Below are 20739 nucleotides of genomic sequence, written 5' to 3'. Positions count from 1 at the left end.
AAAAAAAAAACATAAAAAGATGTTCACTATAACTAATTACTAGAGAAATGCAAATCAAACCCACTATGAGGTGCCACCTTACACCAATCAGAATGGCCTGATGAAGAGCCCAAGTTTTTCCAACTTATTCTCGATGGTATATTTGTTTCCATTTTTATAACTCAGCTACCATCATTTCTAGACTACTATTAAAACTGAAATCTCTGTCAACTTTCTTTGCATCTAGCTCAGCTCTGGGCCTCTAAGTGCCTCTGTATTAAATATCAGCTAACTGACCCACACCTGTTACAACTCAGCCCAAAGCCATTTTCTAGTACTCTCTCTTCATGGAGTCCTCTTCTGTAGTTGTACATAAGACGCAGAAGGAAAAAAGCCAAGCCTCTTTTGAATGTATCTACACTAGAGTTTATTTTAAAATGTATTGAAAAGCCTGCTTTTGTTCCTGAAGTAGTCAGACTTATTGATACAGATGTAATAGATCCCAGAAAATATTTTCAAAACTGAGCAGATGCTTGTCCATTACTTGCTCCATTAAATCCAGCCTTTATGAATTTTCTTCCCCTTAAGTTTTTGAATTTCAAATTAAAGGAGTAAAAGTATCTTGCACCTTTTATAGCATTTAGGATTGATGCCAGCATCCTTAATATGGCCCATGAGGGCTTTCACTGCCTGGGTTCTGCCGCTTACTCCAGCTCATCTCCACCTGTGTTCCTGCTTAGTTCACTGGCTTTGTTATTGTTGTTCCCTCTGATTCATCGCAGTTCCTGCTATCTCAGAGCCTTTCCCATGCCTTTCAGTCTGCATAGAATGTTCTCCACCCATGCCACTTCATGCTTTATAAACACCTACTAATCCTTTATATGTCCGTTTAAATGTTCATTTTGCTGGGAAGTGGGATGGTGCAAATGACTACAGGCTCTGTCTGAGCTCCCCTCCCAGCTCTTTCTTTACTATCTGTATGGTCTTAAGTTATTTGACTTCTCTCTGAGACTTTACCTGTGAAATGGGAAATAATTCTGATTCATAAGGTACTATGATTAGTAAATGAGAAAATAATAAGCCATGTAAAGAACCCAATCCAGGGCCTGATTGACATTGAATGTAGTACTCAATAAATGTTGGATAAAATTATTCCCAGTCTACCTCCTACCCCTGATACATACATACACATTACCAAACAAACAGTCTAGGTCAACTCCTTTGATTAGGTAGAGACACATAACCACCTCTTATTCCTAACACAGTTTACCACCATTATGATTTTTAAGTTTATTTGTTGATTGGTCAGTTAGTCTACCTTCCTTGACTAGTTTATAAGCTCTATGGGAGCAGCAACTCTAGTTTCACTCACTCTATCTTCAGCACTTAGCCCATAGTAGGCCAATAATATTTGTTGAGTAGATGAACAAATGAATGAACTAGAGGTATATCCTGTCTCCTCTCAAAACAGTATACTTCTTTTTAAATTTGATTTTACTGGAGTATAGTTGATTTACCATGTTGTATTAGTTTCAGCTGTATAGCAAAGTGAATCAGTGGTACATGTAAATATATCCATTCTTTTTTCTTCCCATATAGGTTATTATAAACTATTGAGTAGATTTTCCTATGCTTTACAGCAAATTCTCATTAATCATCTATTTTATGCAATAGTGTGTATATGTTATTACCCTCCCAATTCTTCACTTCCACCAATGGTTTCACCTATGGTAACATTGGTTTTGAAATCTGGGAGTTTGTTTTTGTCAAAATAGCATAATTGATGATAATGTTTCGTATAGGATAGGCTTGCCTTTAAAGACTTAAACCTATAAATGACAAATTCAGGACCAATCTAGTGTTGCCACTAGAATAATCTAGTACCAAACCTGTCATTAAAAAACATTTTCAGGTCTTTCTGAATGTTTGTATATAACATTTTAAAAGTATTAAAGACCCTTGTTTTCAACATTGGAAAAGGCTTACACTAAAAATGTAAGTATACAATGAAGGCTAGGTATACTACTTGAAGTAATGTTTGACCTCAACCCTAAAAATATACATAAGAAAAAGACCTGAAAGTAAATATATCAGTATGTTAGGAGCTTCTGAGTGGTAGAATTGTGATCACTTTTAATCATTTCACATTTAAATTTACGGATACAGATAAATTTCTACTTTTTTTGCAGCGAAACTATTAGGGTTTTTTTGCTTTTTGTTTTTATATTTGTTGTTTGTTTTTGCTTTTTAGGGCTGTACCCACGGCATATGGAAGTTCCCAGGCTAGGGGTCAAATTGGAGGTACAGCTGCCAGCCTCCACCATAGCCACAGCAACACCAGATCCCCGACCCACTGAGCGAAGCCAGGGATTGAACCCACATCCTCATGGATACTGGTTGGATTCATTTCAGCTGCACTGCAACAGGAACTCCCCAAAATATTAGTTTTATATTAATAAAAGTTATCTTTAAATATTTCTGAAATGTATAGAGGAATAATTTTCATTCACTTATTCAACAATTATTTATTGAGCAGGTGCTAAGTGCCAGACACTATTCTAAGCGAAGAAGATGAAGCTGTAATAAAATAAGCAAAAATCCTTTGTGGAATTTCCATTCTGATATATTGCAGCTACCTGTGACTTAGGTTTGAAACTCCTTTTTCACATCTTTCCTAAAAAACTTATGGATGTCACTTTAGTGATTTATCATTATTGTCCTATATTCAGTTATGGTAAAAAAGAAACTAATAATCGCAATTTCTAAATTCTTTGCAATTCTTCAACCCTTCTAATGTTTTTCTTACCTTAAAATCTTATCTTTGACATAATAATAGTCCAGTGTAAAGATGATAAGAGGGACCCAATTTAAACATTCCTTAAAGAGTTACATTTTCTCTCTCAAAGAGTCATTTCATGTAACCTTACTCATTAATACACAACGTTGCAGCTTGTCTAACTCCCTTAATGTTAAAAAAGTTAGGTGATGTGTTACGTTATCACTGAAGTAGTACCATTATAGTCTGACTCAGTTTAAGTGTTCAGTAAATTAAAAAACTATTAAATCTTTCTAATAAAAGATTCTTTGAAACTTCAGGGAACCCTGCTATTTTGGGAAGTGAATGACTGGAAAGTGACTGATCCAAATGACTTTTAAACCATTGTGAAACTAATCTCTGAAATGTGTTCCTCTGTTTCTTAACAGGAGTTAGTTTGTAAATTACTTGTTTAGAACTCAACTTATATTTCTGTGTATAAGTACTTGGTTGTTAGCTTCAAGGATCAGCTCACACAACAAAAGTGTTCAGCCCATTCTTACTTGAAAAGTTATGCTAATTGAACAATTTTTACCGTAACAAACTATCACTTATAATATTATTCTTACAGAAATGTATGTTTTGTGGGCTACCTCTCCCCTATCTAAGCAGCAGAAGCTGTGCTTTTTCTTCTTGCCTTTCCTTTCTAGACTGGGATCCAGAGACTGGGAAGAGGGTTTGGAAAAGAAGGGAGGGTAGTGGTGAGTGATTATTTATTGGCCCCAGTATTTTGTTTATTCCACATGCTTACTAAAGGAAGATAGCTCTCTTAGGAAGTTACTCTTCCTGTAATCAACCTGGAAGACAGAGCATTTGCCCTTCTGCTTAGAAACCTTGGTTAAGGATTGTGTAAGTCTGGTGGTGCGATTTGGGAGATGAGGCAGAACTACTGCTGCTTGGCCATTTGTAATGATAGGTTATTTGAAAGTTGGAGACTATTTTGGTATTTTCCTCTCTTAGGAAGTGAATTTTATCAATCTTTTAGACCATTCCAACTGACTTTATTCCTTCTACAATTTAAAGTCTTATTTTTTTTTTTAATGTTTAAAGACTTGCCATACTGTCTTTATCCTTTAGCAAGATGGTAAATCTATGACTAATTATACTTCAAATGACTTCTTTATGATTAAAAAAAAAAATTGTGTCTTTTCTAGGCTGGGGATGTATTCACTGCTACCTAAAGTGCTGCTGCAGACAGACACCACCTCAGCTCATAGCACAGTTGGTCAGTCCTTGAGCAGCTCTCAGCTGGGCTGGTTATTGCTCTATGTGGACACGTTTCGATTTGAAGTTCCTCCCTTCCACTGGCTGTCTCTGTCATGAGATTAGAACAAGGTTATGACATGTCATAAAACCTGTTAAAAATTGAAAAAGTAGTTAAGTCAGATGCCCAGTAAGCAGTTTGGCTTTTTCACTGAATTGGCCAATATTTTAATTTCATATATACAGAGTTTTAAAAAAAAAAATCACTTGCTCCTATCCTTACTATCTTTCATTTATTCTTGTCTTTGCACGTTGTATCTTCAGAAGTGTTTTATTTATGGATCATAATTTTAAAGTTTTCTTTTAAAGCTGTTACCCATGTTTCACGCCAAAGTCAGACATGTAGTTTTATGTATGTACTCTTCACTGGATATTTATGTTTGTTTTGACATTTAATTACTATGATGCAATTTTCTTCTTGAAAAAAAAGTTTAAAAGGTCTTATGTAAGTTAACTTCCTTTCAGTTCTATGTTATTGAAATGTGCATGTTAATATAATATATAATTGACTTCAGAGTCATATATCAATAAATATCAATATAGAACACATTAAAATAAATAATAAATATCCATTCTCCTCCCTTTTTTGATACCACCTTTCCCTGCTCTGGTGTGCCAAGACGTTCTCCAAATTTTGCAGAGGTTGTGACTATCATTCACTTATTCATTCACTCATAGATTTCACAGATGTTTGTTGAAAGCCACCTCCATGCAAAGAAGTGTGCTGAGCAAAAGGGATAGAAATCATATGTCCCAGCCCCTGACCTCAGTGACTTGCTGTTTAGTGGAGGAAATAGAAAAACAAACAATTAAAATTTTAAAAATACTTGCCCTACTTTTCATAGTTCTCACCTTTACAATTGGAGTATTATTACAGCATGGGATATGTGGCTATATGTGAGTAGAGGCTATATGTCAGTGGCAATATGTCAGTTCGACAGGTCATAACTTGAATCTATTGCCTTGCCTTTATTACTTGCATGTTTTGAATTATGTGAGCGGTGATTTGGGTTTTATTTTGTATTTACAGTGTTTGCCCTTAATAATTAATGACCCTCTTTTGGAATACTCCTGTTTGTACCTCAACAAATGCAAGTTTCCCTCTTGTCTGCTCTATAGCCCTTTTGGGATACTTAGAAGTTGATTTTCTCTTCATTGATGGTACTATTCTTAGTATTTTAAGTTGGAACATATCTTGCCTCATGAACCTTTAAATTATTATTTTAAGTTTCTCCCAGATGAAGTGCTCTCATCTAACGTTTGCTTGGAATTGTGCCACTGCCAGTCCTACACCAGCTGTACCATTGTCTCCAGTATGATTTTTCTGTTGCACCTTGTACTATCTATATATCATCTTCCCTACATAGAATAAATACAGCATATCTTCCTGAAATTTAAAATGGAATGAGGGGAATACAGAGGAGACATCTCTTAGTAAGAGATAGTTAATTTAACTGGTAGGTAATTTAAAACATTATTTTAGAATAATAAGAAGCATGGCCATATTAGGGACTAAGATATAGAATTTGACACAAATAATTCTGCTGCTTTAGGCCAGCTACTCTTGGGCTGGTCACCACTTTGTTTCCTATGGAAGGAGTTCTCTCCCCTCAAAGATTACAAATGCCTCAAGGAAAATTTTGAGAGGCCCTTCCTATCTGATCTTGTAAGCATGTTAATGTCAAAAGGAGAGGCTAGAGAAGCTGGCTGCCCTTTAAGAGCATAGAGCCCTATTTCTTCTGTTATTGCTGCATTTTAACATCTGTCCTTTAGAAGTAGTGCCACTGCTTTGTTGACTAAATCCAGTGGAGCAATACTGATGGTGCAGATCTCAAGTTGAATGGCAAAGTAAGTGAAGGGATGTCTGTGGTAAACTCCTACACTACCTTTAAGCAGGACCAGTTAGGTCCTTTGTGGAACTTGGAAGACAAAAGATTAAGGGAGGCCCATTTATGAAGGACAGTCTCCTTGTCACAGTCTCAATGAATTTTAAAAGTACTTCATCAGATACTTTTTAATAAAGTAGTTGACTGACAATGTTGTGCCAATTTCTGCTATACAGCAAAGTGACTTAATCACTCTCACACACACACACACACACACACACACTCTCTCTCTCTCTCTCTCTCTCTCTCTCTCTCTCTCTCTCTCTCTCTCTCTCCCTTTCTTATATTACATTCCATCATGTTATGTCCCAAGATACTGGATATAGTTCCTTGTGCTATTCAGTAGGACATCATTGCTTATCCATTCTAAATATAATAGTTTGCATGTCTACTAACCCCAAACTCCCAGTCCATCCCACTCCCTCCCCTTCCCCCTTGGCAACCACAAGTCTGTTCTCTATGTCTGTCAGTCTTTTGCAGTTTTGTAGGTAGATTCATCTGTGCCATATTTTAGATTCCTTATAAGTGATGTCATGTGATACTTGTATTTCTCTTTCTGATTTATTTCATTTAGTATGATAATCTCTAAGTACATCCATGTTGCTGCAAATGGCATTATTTTGCTCTTTTTTATGGCTGAGTAGTATTCTATCGTGTATATGTACCACATCTTCTTAGTCTATTCATCTCTCTTTTTTTTTTGTCTTTTCGCTATTTCTTTGGGCCGCTTCCACGGCATATGGAGGTTCCCAGGCTAGGGGTCGAATCAGAGCTGTAGCCACTGGCCTACGCCAGAGCCACAGCAACGTAGGATCCGAGCCGCATCTGCGACCTACAGCACAGCTCACGGCAACGCCGGATCGTTAACCCACTGAGCAAGGTCAGGGACCGAACCCGCAACCTCATGGTTCCTAGTCGGATTCATTAACCACTGCGCCACGACAGGAACTCCAGTCTATTCATCTCTTGATGGACATTGTTGTTTTCATGTCTTGGCTATTGTAAATAATGCTTCAGGGAACACAGGGGTGCATGTATCTTTTTTTTTTTTTCTTTTTAGTGTCATATCATGGTATATGGAGGTTCCCAGGCTAGGGGGTCAAATTGGAGCTGTAGCCACCAGCTTACGCCACAGCCACAGCAACGTGGGATCGGAGCCGCATCCACAACCTACACCACAGCTTGTGGCAATTCCAGATCCTTAACCCACTGAGCGAGGGCAGGGGTCAGACCTATATTTTCATGGATACTAGTCAGGTTCTTAATCTGCTGAGCCACAATGGGAACTCCTGTATCTTTTTGGATTGTAGTTTTGTAGGGAAATATGCCAAGGAGTGAGATTGCTGGATCATATGGTAGTTTTATATTTAGTTTTCTTAGGAACCTGCATACCGTTTTCCATAGCAGTTTTACCAATTTACATTCCCACCAACAGTGTAGGAGGGTTCCCTTTTCTCTAAACCCTCTCCAGCATTTGTTATTTGTAGACTTATTAATGATGGCCATTCTGACTGGTGTGAAGTGGTATCTCATTGTAGTTTTGATTTGCATTTCTCTAAAGGTTAGAGATGTTGAGCATTTTTTCATGTGCCTGCTGGCCATCTGTATGTCTTCTTTGGAGAAATGTCTACTTAGGTCTTTTGCCCATTTTTTGATCGGGTTTTTTGTTGTTGTTGTTGATGATTTGTATGAGTCGTTTGTATATTTTGGAGATTGTATCCTTTGCAACTATTTCCCCCCACTCTGTAGGTTGTCTTTTTGTTGTATTTATGGTTTCCTTTGCTGTGCAAAAGCTTGTAAGTTTGATGAGGTCTGATTTGTTTATTTTTGTTTTTATTTCTATTGCCTTGGAGACTGATCTAAGAAAGAAGCATCAGATTTTTTTTTTTAAACAATCTCAACATTTTTTTGTCTTCATAATAAAAGTATGAAGCTCAGAACTGGATCACTTGGCCCTTTCTCTTTTTATCTCCTCCCAGCTCAAAATGCTTGCATCTCTTAATAGCCAGCATTCTCTTAGATGTGCAGTTGGGCTCAATGCATTCCAGCCTCAGCACAATCTTCTTTGTAGTTTTAGCCTTTTTCTGGAAAGTCGGCTTAGTCTGCCTACCATAGTCACTCTGCTTCCTGTCATAATGCCGCTTTCCCTGGGCACACAGTGAATCCTTGCCCTTCTTGTATTGTGTCACTTTGCGGGGTTGGTGCTTGCCAAACTTCTTACAGAAAGTCTGGTGTGTTTTAGGAATATTCACCATGTTTGCAAGAGCACTGTCGGCACAGAAAGAAAGAACAGATTTTTTAAACCTTATATTTATAGCATTTTTTACTTATGTTCCACCATGAGTGAATTAACTGAATGTTGAGGCATTGGTTTTTCTCTTAGAGCAAGCAATGGGATATACTTTTCTTTTAATACATACAGATTCAAAATCACATTCCTAACATTTAGAGTTCTTCCATATCATGCTTTTGTTTATTTATAAAACACTTATTGAGTATTTACTCTATGCACTGGGGAAACACATAAGGCAAAGTCTTCACTCTCAGAGTGCTCACAGACAGGTGGGGGAGGTGGGCAGGAGAAAGGCAGTTGTAATGCATAGTGACAGGTGCTCTGAAGGAAGGTCAGCTCATCCAGGAAGATGACCTGATGGGGCAAGGCCTGAGGTTGTATTGTGGTGTGAAGATGTGCTCGACTCCGGAAGTATGTGGGTGGAAGAAGAGGCTTTGGATGGTTGGAAGTGAGGAGAATGGTCAGGGAAGGCTCTGTAGAAGATTATAGCCTCAACTGGCTCCTGAAGCCTGACTGAAGAGTAGCTAGTTAAGGAAGGGAATGGTCAGGGAAGGCTCTGTAGAAGATTATAGCCTCAACTGGCTCCTGAAGCCTGACTGAAGAGTAGCTAGTTAAGAAAGTGGGAGATCGGGTTCTCTAGTCAGAGAGCTTAGTGTGTTCAAGAACACAGAGTCATGAGAGTTACCATGTTTGAGTTGAACTCAGTATGATTGGAGAGATTCAGAAGGGAATTATATGTCATTTGAAAAATCTGGTTTCTTTTTGAATGTTAAAGGGAACCTGTGAAGGCTTATAACATCATCAGACCTGTGATTTAGAAAGACTGCTCCACAGTGTGGCAAATAGGCAGGAAGTTTGCACAGACAATGAGACAAAGAAGAGGCTGTTGCTATAATTCAGAAAAGAAATGGACAGGGACCAAATTAATGGGTTTGGGATTAAGGGTAAGGGGATAGACTTGACAGTTTTTTGGATATGGAACATTCAAGACTTTGCAAGACATTAGCAGAGAGTCAGAGCAGCCTAGGGAAGGACTGGTTGATTTCCGCATGGGACAATTGGATGTATTGTGAGGCCATCATGGGGATAGAGGTTAGAATATAAGAGGTAGTAGGTAGCACAGAGGGATGGGTGGGGGGGAAAGTGATGAATTTGGCTTTTAATTTATTGGGTTGGAGTTGGCCGTAGGATATCAAGGGGTAGCTGGATAAATGGGCCTCACATTCAGGAGAAAGGATGAGATGTAATTACAGCCTTGATTAGCATTCATTGTTGAAATTATTCAGGAGTGAAATCATCCAGGTATACATTAAGAAGGCTGAAAGATGGATGAAACATTGAAGAACATCTTTTTATAAGAAAACAGCAGAGGAAGAGGAATCATTAAGGAGATTAATGTCGAGTGGCCAGAAATAGAGGATAGAACCTAAAAGAGGATGTTATATCCCAAATACTAAGGGAGGGGAGATTTCATAAAAGGATTGGTCAACTTTGTCAATTGTAGAAGAAAGGCAAGACCTATATGATATCAATGCCTGAAATGGAGGTAGAAGAAGACAGCAATGAGACAGCGTCTGATAGATCAGAGAAGAGGAAGACCCTGAAATAACCAAAAGATTTTTCATGGAAATTATGGCAGACCAATTTGCAAACAGTAGCTGAAATTAGGAGGAATTTTGCCTATTCCAAAAATGAGTGAATGCAAGATATCCACTGTAAGAAGAACTGAAGAGACTAGAGTAGTACAGCTTTTATGAATTCTTAAAACCAACCTGTGACTTTTTTCTAAAACAGGGTCCATGTTAAGAAACAGTTGCTGGGAGTGGAATAAAAATTGAGCAAAATAGGGACAAGAGAGATGAAAGGAAAAGTTTATGAGAGAGGAGAATGGACCCCCAAAAATTTCAGAATGTAAGCTGTCACAGTTTTGAACACTACACAAAAACAATAGAAAAGAGAATTCTGTGAAGTTAGAAAATCTTCCCTGACCTATATTATTCAAAAACTTCAAGAAAGCTAATTTCACATAAAAAAGATCAAGATACAAAATTATAATAGAAGGAGTTCCTGTCATGGCTCAGTGGTAACAAACCCGACTAGTATCCATGAGGATGTGCATTCAATCCCTGGCCCCGCTCAGTGGGTTAAGGATCCAGCGCTGCTGTGAACTATGGTGTAGGTTGCAGACACAGCTTGGATCTGGTGTTCTATGGCTATGTAGTGTAGGCTGTGTCTTAGGCTGGCAGCTAAAGCTCCAATTCGTCCACAGCCTGGGCATAACTTCCCTATGCTGTGGGTGCAGCCCTAAAAAGACAAAAAAGGAGGAAAAAAACCCACAAAATTATAATAGAGAATATGGAGTTGAATATTATCTCTATAGACAGTGAAAGCATGTTTGAAAGAGTCAAATGCTGTAACCTACTATTTAAAAACAAGATACTAGGAAATGATTAATAAAAGAAGGGAAAATAAAAATAATAAAAATCAAAAGTGAGGTAATTTGGAGTTCCCGTTGTGGTGCAGCAGACACAAATCTGACTAGGAACCATGAGGTTGTGGGTTCGATCCCTGGCCTCACTCAGTGGGTTAAGGATCTGGCATCACTGTGAGCTGTGGTGTAGGTCACAGATAACGGCTCAGATCTGGTGTTGCTATGGATGTGGTGTAGGCTGGCAACTACAGCTCCAATTAGACCCCTAGCCTGGGAACCTCCATATCCCACAGGTGTGGCCCTAAAAAGACAAAAAAAAAAAAGGTGAGGTAATTTAACTGCAAAAAGTAGAAGTAAAGAAAAAAAATAATTTTAAGAGATATATTAAACTAGGAGAAACATAAGTCAAAATAAATACTAACCATAAGAGAAATAGAAGGTGAAAGTAAGAAAACTTTTAAGGTAGAAGAAAAAAAATTTTAAGTATTTTTGAAAAGTGATAGATAATAAGGATAAAGAGCCAATATATAGACAATAAAAGCCACTGAAAAATCACAGCAAGGGAACAAAATGAATTCTAAAAATTACAGTTCAAGAAAACTTTCAAAATTAAAAAAAGAAACAAACTACATATTGAAGTAATATATTGTGTGCCTAAGAATATTAACCCAGAATGACCACTGCCAAGACATAGTCATAGTAACTTAAAAGGGAAAATTAGACTGTCATTAGACTTTTCAATAGCAATACCAGAATAAAATAGAGCAGCATATTTAAAATACTCCAGGAAAGTGAGCCAGTGATTTTCTAACTTTCAAGTATAAACAACAAACTGTTATCAATATGTCAGAGCTCAGAAAATCTCTTTCTGATGACCACTTCTTATAGAATCTACTTAAGAATGAGCTTCAGACTCGGGATGACCAAAGAGATATCAACGAGGTGTGCTTATTGCTATTAGGCTGTCACATATCACAGTTGGGCCCTCTTAGCAGACAGAGCAAGGAAATATATATGTGTATACTAACCTGTATATATGCAGAGATGTATAAATATTTCTTTATGTAACCATCTCTACTTGAGTTTGTAGTGTTGTTTCTAACTCTAATCCTTTACCACCTGAATCATTCTAGATTTCTCCCCAAATCTGTAAATTCTCCCCCTAACAGTAGGAAATCTGGCTCACACCATTCACAATCCATTTACTTCAATTTTACCATATATGTATAGCAATATAGAGTTGTTAACCCACACCCATGTGGAAAAAAACTTAACCAGCGAGAGTAGAGTGGTCGCATACAATTCCTTTCGCTTTAGTCTTGTAGACTACTCATTTTCAAAGTTACTTAGATCACACAGTTTTCCATTACCCCTTTCAGGTACATTTGTAATTCAAGTTAGATTCTTTTGTCACAGTCTGCATTCTTTCCTGGAACCCACCTCTCAACCCTCTAGATGGTTTTTCAAAACATTGCTTTACTTTTTGTTGTGGAGGTTCTTTGGATTTTCACAAATGCATAATGTCATATATCTACCATTGCAGGGTCATACATGGTAATTTTAGCACCTGAAAAAAATCCCTGTGCTTCATCTATCCAATCTTCTCTTCCTCCACATCCTGGCAACCATCGGTCTTTGTAGTGTCTCTATAGTTTTCCCTTTTTATTCCTTTTCTTCTGCTTGCTTCTCAGCTTACATTGATCTTCTTTCTCCAGGTCCTTGAGGTAGTAACTTAAATTATTTTTTGAAAATTTCCTTTGTCCTATTATATGTATATAGTGTTATAAGTTTTTCTCTCACCACTGCTTTGGATGTCTCACAAATTTTGGTAAGTTGTATTTTCATTTTCTTTAAGTTCAGTCTATTTTAAAATTTTCTTTGAGGTGTTCTCTTTTACCTAAGAATGCTTTACAAGTGAATTTGTTTATTTTCCAAGTTTCCATTTTCTTGTTATCTTTGCGATATTTATTCCTAGTTTGATTTTATTGTGATCAGAGGACACACTTGGTATTGTTTCAGTTCTTTTAAATTTGCTAAGGTTCATTTTATAGCCATAATATGATTAATTTTGGTTTATATTCCTTGGCATGTGAAAAAAAATGTATATTCTATCCTTGGGTGGAATGTTCTGTAAATGTAGATCCTGTTGTTGATGGCAGTGTTAAGTTTGTTCTACTCTGCTGATTTGCTGTCCATCACTTGTTGAGAGAAGGATGTTTATCTCCAGCTACAACTGTGGATTTGTCTATTTTTCCTTTTAGTTCTACCAGGTTTTGCTCTCTATATTTTGCATCTCTCTTTAGAGCATGCATATTTGGATTACCCTCTCTTTGTGCTGAATTGATCCTTTTATGATGATATGATGTCTCTCTTTATCTCTGGTAATTTTTTCTGTCTCTGGTAATTTGCTCTGAAGTCAACTGTCTTAGGATTATAAATATAGACATTCCTGGGGTTTTTCTTGGATGGGGGAAAATGTGGTAAGGTACACATAAAATTTGCCGTCATAAACATTTTCAAGTGTTCAAGTTCAGCAACATTAAGTACATTCACATTGTTGTGCTACCATAACAGCCATCTATCCGTGGAACTTCTTGCTTTGTTTTGATTGATGTTTACTGATGTATCTTTTTCTAAACTTCCACTTTCAATTTGCCTATGTTGCTGTATTTGAATAAGTGTCTTGTAGACAGCATATAGTTGGGTCATGTTTCTAAATCCACTCTGCTGATCTCTGTCTTTTAATTGGTATATTAGACCATTTACATCATATAATTATGTATGGGGTTACACCCATGTTATATGTCAGGTCTTAAACCTGCCATTTTATTTTTGTTTTCTGTTTGTTCCTTTTGTTGTTCATTTTTACTTCCTTTTTACTACCTTTGTGTGGGTTTGTTGACTTTTTTTAGAGTTCTATTTTGATTTATCTATAGGGTTTTTTCCTTGAGTGTTTGCTCTATGTAGGCCATTATAGGTTTTATATATATATAGTTCATTGCAGTCTACTGGTGCCATCATTTTACTAGTTTGAATGAATCGTAAAAATTTTACCCCCCTTATATCCTTTTGTTCATATCCATTTATGGTATAATTGTCTCAAATATTCTCTCTGTATCCATTTAGTACCACATCAGACAATGTTAAAATTTTTGCTTCAACTGTCAAACATGATTTAGAAAACTCAGAAGGAGAAAGAAGACCTGTTGATTTACCTATATTTTTGCTTACTATATTCTTCTTTCATGATATTCTGGGGTTCTTTTATTGTTTCCTGTCTGTTTAATAATTAATTTACCTATTCTTCGGGTTGGTCTTCTGCCAACAAATTCTTTTGTTGCCTTTTATCTAAGAATATTTTGGTTTTCACCTTCTTTTTTTAATATTTATTTATTTATTTATTTTTTGCTTTTTAGGGCCACTCCCACAGCATGTGGAGGTTCCCAGGCCAGGGGTCGAATCAGAGCTACAGCTGCTGGCCACAACAGCACAGGATCTTAGCCACATCTGTGACCTAAACCACAGCTGAAGGCAATGTTGAATCCCCAACCCACTGAGCTAGGCCAGGGATCATACCTGCAACCTCATGGTTACTAGTTGGATTCGTTTCCACTGTACCACAATGGAAACTTCTCCTCTTTTTTTTAAATGGCCACATCTGTGGCATGTAGAAGTTCCCGGGCCAGGGACTGAATCCAAGCCACCACTGCAACTGCCTTACAGCTGCAGCAATGCCAGATTGATAACCCACTGTGCCGGGCCAGGGATCAAATCCACACTGCCTCAGAGATGTTGGATCCCTAACCTTCTGTGCCACAGTGGGTCCTCCCCCAATTCTTGATGGATACTTTCACTAGATATAGAATTTGGGGTTGACAGGTTTTTTCTTTCAACACTTGAAAAATGTTGTGCAACTTCCTTCTGGTGTCTGTGATTTCTAATGAGAAATCTATCCTTCAAATTATTTTTCCCTGTAGGTAAAGTGTCATTTCTCTCTTGGTGCTTTCAAGATTTTTTCCTCTGTCTTTATTTTTCAGAAGGGACTATGATGTGTCTTGGTGTTGGGTTTATCCTGTTGGAGTTTACTCAACTTTAATTTGTAGGCTTATATCTTGTGCCAGTTTGGGAAGTTTTCAGCCATTATTTTTCAGTTGCTTTTTCAGTCCTGCAGTCTTTGCTCTTTCCTTTTGAGATTCCAGTGGCACAAATGTTAGATTTTTGTTATCGACCCCATGGATCTAGAGGCTGTTTTTTGTCAGTCTCTTTTCTCTCTGTTGCATGATTGTATAATTTCATTGTTCTGTGTTTTAGTTTACTGATTCCTCTCTCCATTTTGCGGTTGAATATGTCCCTTGAGTTTTGTATTTCAGTTATATTTTTCAGTCCTAAAATTTCCATTATGTGGTTTTCCTCTATAACTTATATTTCTCACCTGAGACTATATATGTGTGTGTGTGTGTGTGTGTGTGTGTGTGTGTGTGTATAGTATTTTTAGGGCCACAGCATATGGAAGCTCCCAGGCTAGGGGTCTAATCAGAGCTATAGCTGCTGGCCTACACAACAGCCACAGCAACATGGGATCTGAGTCGCATTTGTGACCTACACCACAGCTCATGGCAACACTGGATCCTTAACTGACTGAGCAAGGCCAGGGATCAAACCTGCATCTTCATGGATACTAGTCAGGTTCATTAACTACTGAGCCACAATGGGAACTCCAAGGCTTTATATATTTCATTTTCAAGTGTATATATTGCTATTGAAGAATTTTTATGATGGCTGCTTTAAAATAATTCTGTCATGGCACAGTGGAAACGAATCCAACTAGGAACCATGAGGTTGCGGGTTTGATCCTTGGCCTTGCTCAGCAGGTTAAGGATCTGGCATTGCTGTGAGCTGTGGTGTAGGTCACAGACATGGCTTGGATCTGGCTTTGCTGTACCTGTGGAATAGGCCAGCAGCTATAGCTCTGATTTGACCCCTAGCCTCGGAACCTCCATATGCCACAGGTGTGGCCCTAAAAAGACAAAAATATTCTAATGTTTTTGTCATCTGAGTGTTGACATTTACTGATTTTTTTTTTTTGTCTTTTTGCTATTTCTTTGGGCTGCTCCCGCAGCATATGGAGGTTCCCAGGCTAGGGGTCGAATCAGAGCTGTAGCCACCGGTCTACGCCAGAGCCACAGCAACGCAGGATCCGAGCCGCATCTGCGACCTATACCACAGCTCACTGCAACGCCAGATCGTTAACCCACTGAGCAACGTCAGGGACCGAACCTGCAACCTCATGGTTCCTAGTCGGATTCGTTAACCACTGCGCCACGACGGGAACTCCTACTGCTTGTTTTTTTCATTCCATTTAAGATCTTCATGATCCTTGGTATGAGAAATAATTTTCAATTAAAACCTGTGCATTTGGGTATTATGTTATGATATTCTGGGTCTTATTTAAGTGTTCTGTTTTAGTTGGTTTTGTCCAATATTTCTTTAGTAGGAAGCGGAACAAGCACTGCCTTCCCTATAAGGTAGAGATAGAAATAGTTTCCTCATTTGGCTTCCATCAGCACTCAAGCTGAGGGGTGAGAGGAATTCTTTGTTGTACACATTTCAGCTTCTCTGATAGTACCTTCCTGACTGGAAGGAGTAGGAGTGCTTTGCTATTGCTCCCATGACACCACAAGTTAGAGGTGGCCTCATTACCACTGGGCTGCATTAAGTCCTGACTCTTCCCTAGGCTTCCTCTGACACCAACCCAGCAGGGAAGGGGGAATGTTCATTACTTCTGGTGTGAGTGAATGCCCAGGATTTCCACATGGTATCCTTCACTGACATTGCCAGTCATGAGGAGGGAAGTGCATTATTGCCCAGTGAGGATGAAAGCCCCAGCTCTACCCGCCCTTCTCTCACTACCCTGACAGAGCGTTTAGGGTACCTTGTACATCTGGGTGAGAGTACAAGTCTACTCTCCCCATTTAGCCTTTGCTGGTGTGGCTGAGAATAGGGCCACAGTTTTGTTGTGGTAGTGGTGGTGGTGGTTGACTGCAGAGGAGTGGTTTTTGTTTAATAATGTTCTGTCTTGCTAGGTGGTCCTTTTCCTGGTCCTTTGGCTATTGAAACCAGACTTTTCTATTTCTCATCTATAATAATTGATCTAAAACATAATTAGATTTAAAAAAAAGTTGTTAGAAAAAATTCTTTCCAAATCAGTCTTAATTTATAGTGTTTATATTTTTCTATTTTTTATAGTAGAAAGACACAAACATATTGAATTCAAATACTTGCAAATATGTAATTTGTGGTAGAAGTCCTATATGTAAGCTTAATAAAGTAGACCTTAAGCATCAGAAATCTTCCCCTTTTTCAGTGATATTTAAGCCAAAAGTACAAATATTTATGCATTTACCCACCTAAATATTCATCTATTCATTATCAGTGTTCTAAATGGTTTGCATAAGCTCTTGAGCATAAGGATATTAGATTCTTGGAAAATTATCTGCTGTATTGTTTTAATTTGATTAATTTGTACCCCAGGTCTATTGCCTTTTTTTTTTTTTTTACTGCTATTTAAAAGACAGTTTTGCAGTGCTATGTTGGAATATTTTGTTATGAAATTTTAAAATAGTTCAGCAAATATGATATGTTTTTTAATTAAAAAAATTGTATTGAATTTTTTATTTTTAATTTGCAAAGTTGTGTTAATTCCTGCTTTACAACAAAGTGATTCAGTTACACACATACCCATATCCATTCTTTTTCAGGTTCTTTTCCCTATATAGGTTATCACAGAATATTGAGTAGACTATCCTGTGCTATGTAGCAGGTCTCCATTGACCATCCATTCCATATACAAAAGTTTGCATGTGCCAATCCCATACTCCCAATCCATACCCTCCTGATAACCATAAATTTGTTTTTGAAGTATGCAGATCTGTTTTGAGAGAGATTCCAGGATTCTTAGTTAAGCAATCAATTATTTTTTCCTTTTTTAAAAAAATTGTAGTTTATTTACAACGTGCCAATTTCTGCTGTACAGCGAAGTAACCCAGTTGTATATATATATACATTCCCTTTCTTCTCTTCGATCCTATCCCAAGAGACTGGATATAGTTCCCTGTGCTATACAGGAGGACCTCATTGCTTATTCATTCTAAATTTAATAGTTTACGCCTACTAATCCCAACCTCACAGTCCATCCCACACCCTCTCCTTCCCCCTTGTCAGCCACAAGTCTGTTCTCCATGTCTGTGAGTCTGTTTCTGTTCTGTGGGTAGGTTCATCTGTGCTGTATTTTAGATCCACATGTAAGTGATACCATATGGTATTTGTCTTTGTCTTTCTCTTTCTGATGTACTTCGCTTAATATGAGGGTCTCTAATTGCATCTGTCTTGCTGCATTATTTCATACCTTTTTATAGCTGAGTAATATTCCATTGTATATATGTACCACATCTTCTTAATCCAATCATCCAACGATGGACATTTAGATTGTTTCCATGTCTTGGCTATTGTGGATAGTGCTGCTATGAACATACAGGTCTAGGTATCTTTTTGAATTGTAGTTTTTTCCATATATATGCCCAAGAGTAGCATTGCTGAATCATATGGTAGTTTTTGTTTGTTTGTTTGTTTTGTCTTTTTGCCTTTTCTAGGGCCGCTTCCACGGCATATGGAGATTCCCAGGCTAAGGGGTCTAATCGGAGCCATAGCTACCAGCCTATGCAACGCGGGATCCAAGCCACGTCTGCAACCTACACCACAGTTCACGGCAACGCCAGATCCTTAACCCACTGAGCAAGGCCAGGGATTGAACCCGCAACCTCATGGTTCCTAGTGGGATTCGTTAACCACTACACCACGACGGGAACTCCACATGGTAGTTCTGTATTTAGTTTTCTGAGGAACACCCATACTACATATGGTAGTTCTGTATTTAGTTTTCTGAGGAACACCCATACTATTTTCCATAGTGGCTGTACCAATTTACATTCCCAGCAACAGTGTAGGAGGGTACCCTTTTCTCCACACCCTCTCCAACATTTGTTGTTTGTTGACTTGTTAATGATGCCCATACTGACAGGTATGAGGTGGTACCTCATAATAGTTTTGATTTGCATTTCTCTGGTAATTGGTGATGTTGAGTATTTTTTCATGTGCTTGTTGACCATCTGTGTGTCTTCTTTGGAGAAATGTCTATCCAGGTCTTTTGCCCATTTTTCCATTGGGTTGTTGGTTTTTTGCTAAGTTGTATGAGTTGTTTGTATATTTTAGAGATTAAGCCCTTGTCAGTTGCATTGTTTGAAACTGTTTTCTCCTGTTCTGTAGGTTGTCTTTTTGTTTTTGTTTTTATGGTTTCCTTTGCTGTGCAAAAGCTTGTAAATTTGATTAGGTCTCATTTTTTGTTTGGTTGGTTGGTTTTTGTCTTTTTTGCCTTTTTAGGGCTGCACCTGCGGCATATGGAGGTTCCCAGGCTAGGGGTGGAATCAGAGCTGTAGTTGCTGGCCTACACCACAGCTCACTGCAACCCCAGATCTTTAACCCACTGAGCAAGGCCAGGGATTGAACCCTCAACCTCATGGTTACTAGTTGGGTTTGTTAACCACTGAGCCATGACAGGAACTCCAGGTCTCATTTATCTATTTTTATTTTTATTTCTATTCCCTTAGGAGAGTGATCTAAGAAAACATTTGTATGGTTGATGTCAGAGAATGTTTTGCCTCTGTTCTCTTCTAGGAGTTTTATGGTGTCTTGTCTATATCTAAGTCTTTAAGCCACTTTGAGTTTATTTTTGTGTATGGTGCAAGGGTGTGTTCTAGTTTCATTGTTTTACATGCAGCTCTCCAGTTTTTCCAGCATCACTTGCTGAAGAGACTGTCTTTTTCCCATTTTTCTGGGTTTATTTCTGGGCTCTCTATTCTGTTCCATTGATCTGTCTGTCTGTTTTTGTAGCAGTACCACACTGTCTTGATTACTATAGCTTTGTAGTATTATCTGAAGTCTGGGAGAGTTATGTCTCCTGCTTTTTTTTTTTTTTTCCTTCCTCAGTATTAAGCAATAAATCCTGAACTAATCAGTGCTGGATTATTAGACTATTTTATATTATTCACATATTGATTACAAGCCCTATTGTTTTACCATCACTTAAAGGATTTTTGTGATTGAATTGTGATTCTTTATCACACCCTTCCTTTGGCTCATTAGTTGCTTGTTAGTGGCACAAGTACTTGTATAGGTGAATGCTGAGTTGTCCTTGGAGAGTATAAATGGTAAACTGTTGTCAGCTATTTTTATGTTTCAATTTAAAATGATGAACACTTTGCAAGCTGAGGGTATGTTATTAAAAATTTATACTAGTTTGTCAAATAGGTGGTTAACATTTCATTTGTTTTTAAGAAGTTAAATTCAAAGAAGTGATAGCCAAGGACACATGTTTTAATTTAATCATTGTAGCAGAACACCTGATGTAATTTGCCCCAAGAGTCCTTGGACAAATGTTTACGTGAAGAATAGAGTAGCACAACTAAAATGATAAATCCATAATAACTTTCCCACATTTAACAACCAACTTGACAGAGAAATCAAATGTCTGAACATTAAGTTCAACCCTTTCATCCTTTCTCAATCTCCAGAAACCCCCCTCAAAAAACCTTCAGTTTTGTACTTTTGTGCCTAATCAATTAAAGAAATATAAATATAATAAAAGCAATATCATATAAATAAGAAACCTGTCAAGATAAATTATTTCTTTTGTGAAAAAAAGGGAGAGTTGTTGTTGTTGCTTAAATAATTTTCATTAGTGCTGCAGCTGAAATTAGCAATTCAAATAATAATTTCTAATCCCATAACTGGGGTTTTCATGCTAAAGATAACACCTGGTATCAATAGGCCATGTGTTTCTAGCTAGCTGTCTTCCCAATCATGGTTCCTAAGTGAGCTCAGTCATCTGTATTCTTTCAAAGTCCTCCACTGGGGAGTTCTCTTGTGGCACAGTAGGTTAAGAATCCAGCGTTATCACTGCAGCAGCTGATGTTGTTGCTGTGGCATGGGTTTGATCCTTGCCCTGGGAACTTCTACA

The 20739-nt window shown here is 37.7% G+C and overlaps 2 protein-coding genes across 3 annotated transcripts in view; one reads left to right on the top strand and one right to left on the bottom strand.

Annotated features, from left to right (window-relative positions):
• The window catches only part of SESN1 (sestrin 1), a 117856-nt gene that overhangs the window by 39377 nt on the left and 57740 nt on the right, over positions 1–20739 (top strand). The gene's annotated exons all lie outside the window — the stretch shown is intronic.
• LOC125116788 (60S ribosomal protein L36a-like) lies at positions 7857–8198 on the bottom strand. Its single transcript, XM_047762336.1, has one exon. It carries the CDS (start codon positions 8196–8198, stop codon positions 7878–7880), a length of 321 nt encoding a protein of 106 aa, XP_047618292.1. The 3' UTR covers positions 7857–7877.

Source organism: Phacochoerus africanus, chromosome 2, assembly GCF_016906955.1.
Source record: "Phacochoerus africanus isolate WHEZ1 chromosome 2, ROS_Pafr_v1, whole genome shotgun sequence".
In the NCBI taxonomy this organism is placed as follows: domain Eukaryota; kingdom Metazoa; phylum Chordata; class Mammalia; order Artiodactyla; family Suidae; genus Phacochoerus; species Phacochoerus africanus.
The sequence above is the reverse complement of the archived record's forward strand: the minus strand, read 5'-3'. Positions and strand labels throughout refer to the sequence as shown.

Coding starts and splice junctions, on each gene's coding strand:
- LOC125116788 (XM_047762336.1), bottom strand. CDS start 8,198: ATGGTGAATATTCCTAAAACACACCAGACTTTCTGTAAGAAGTTTGGC.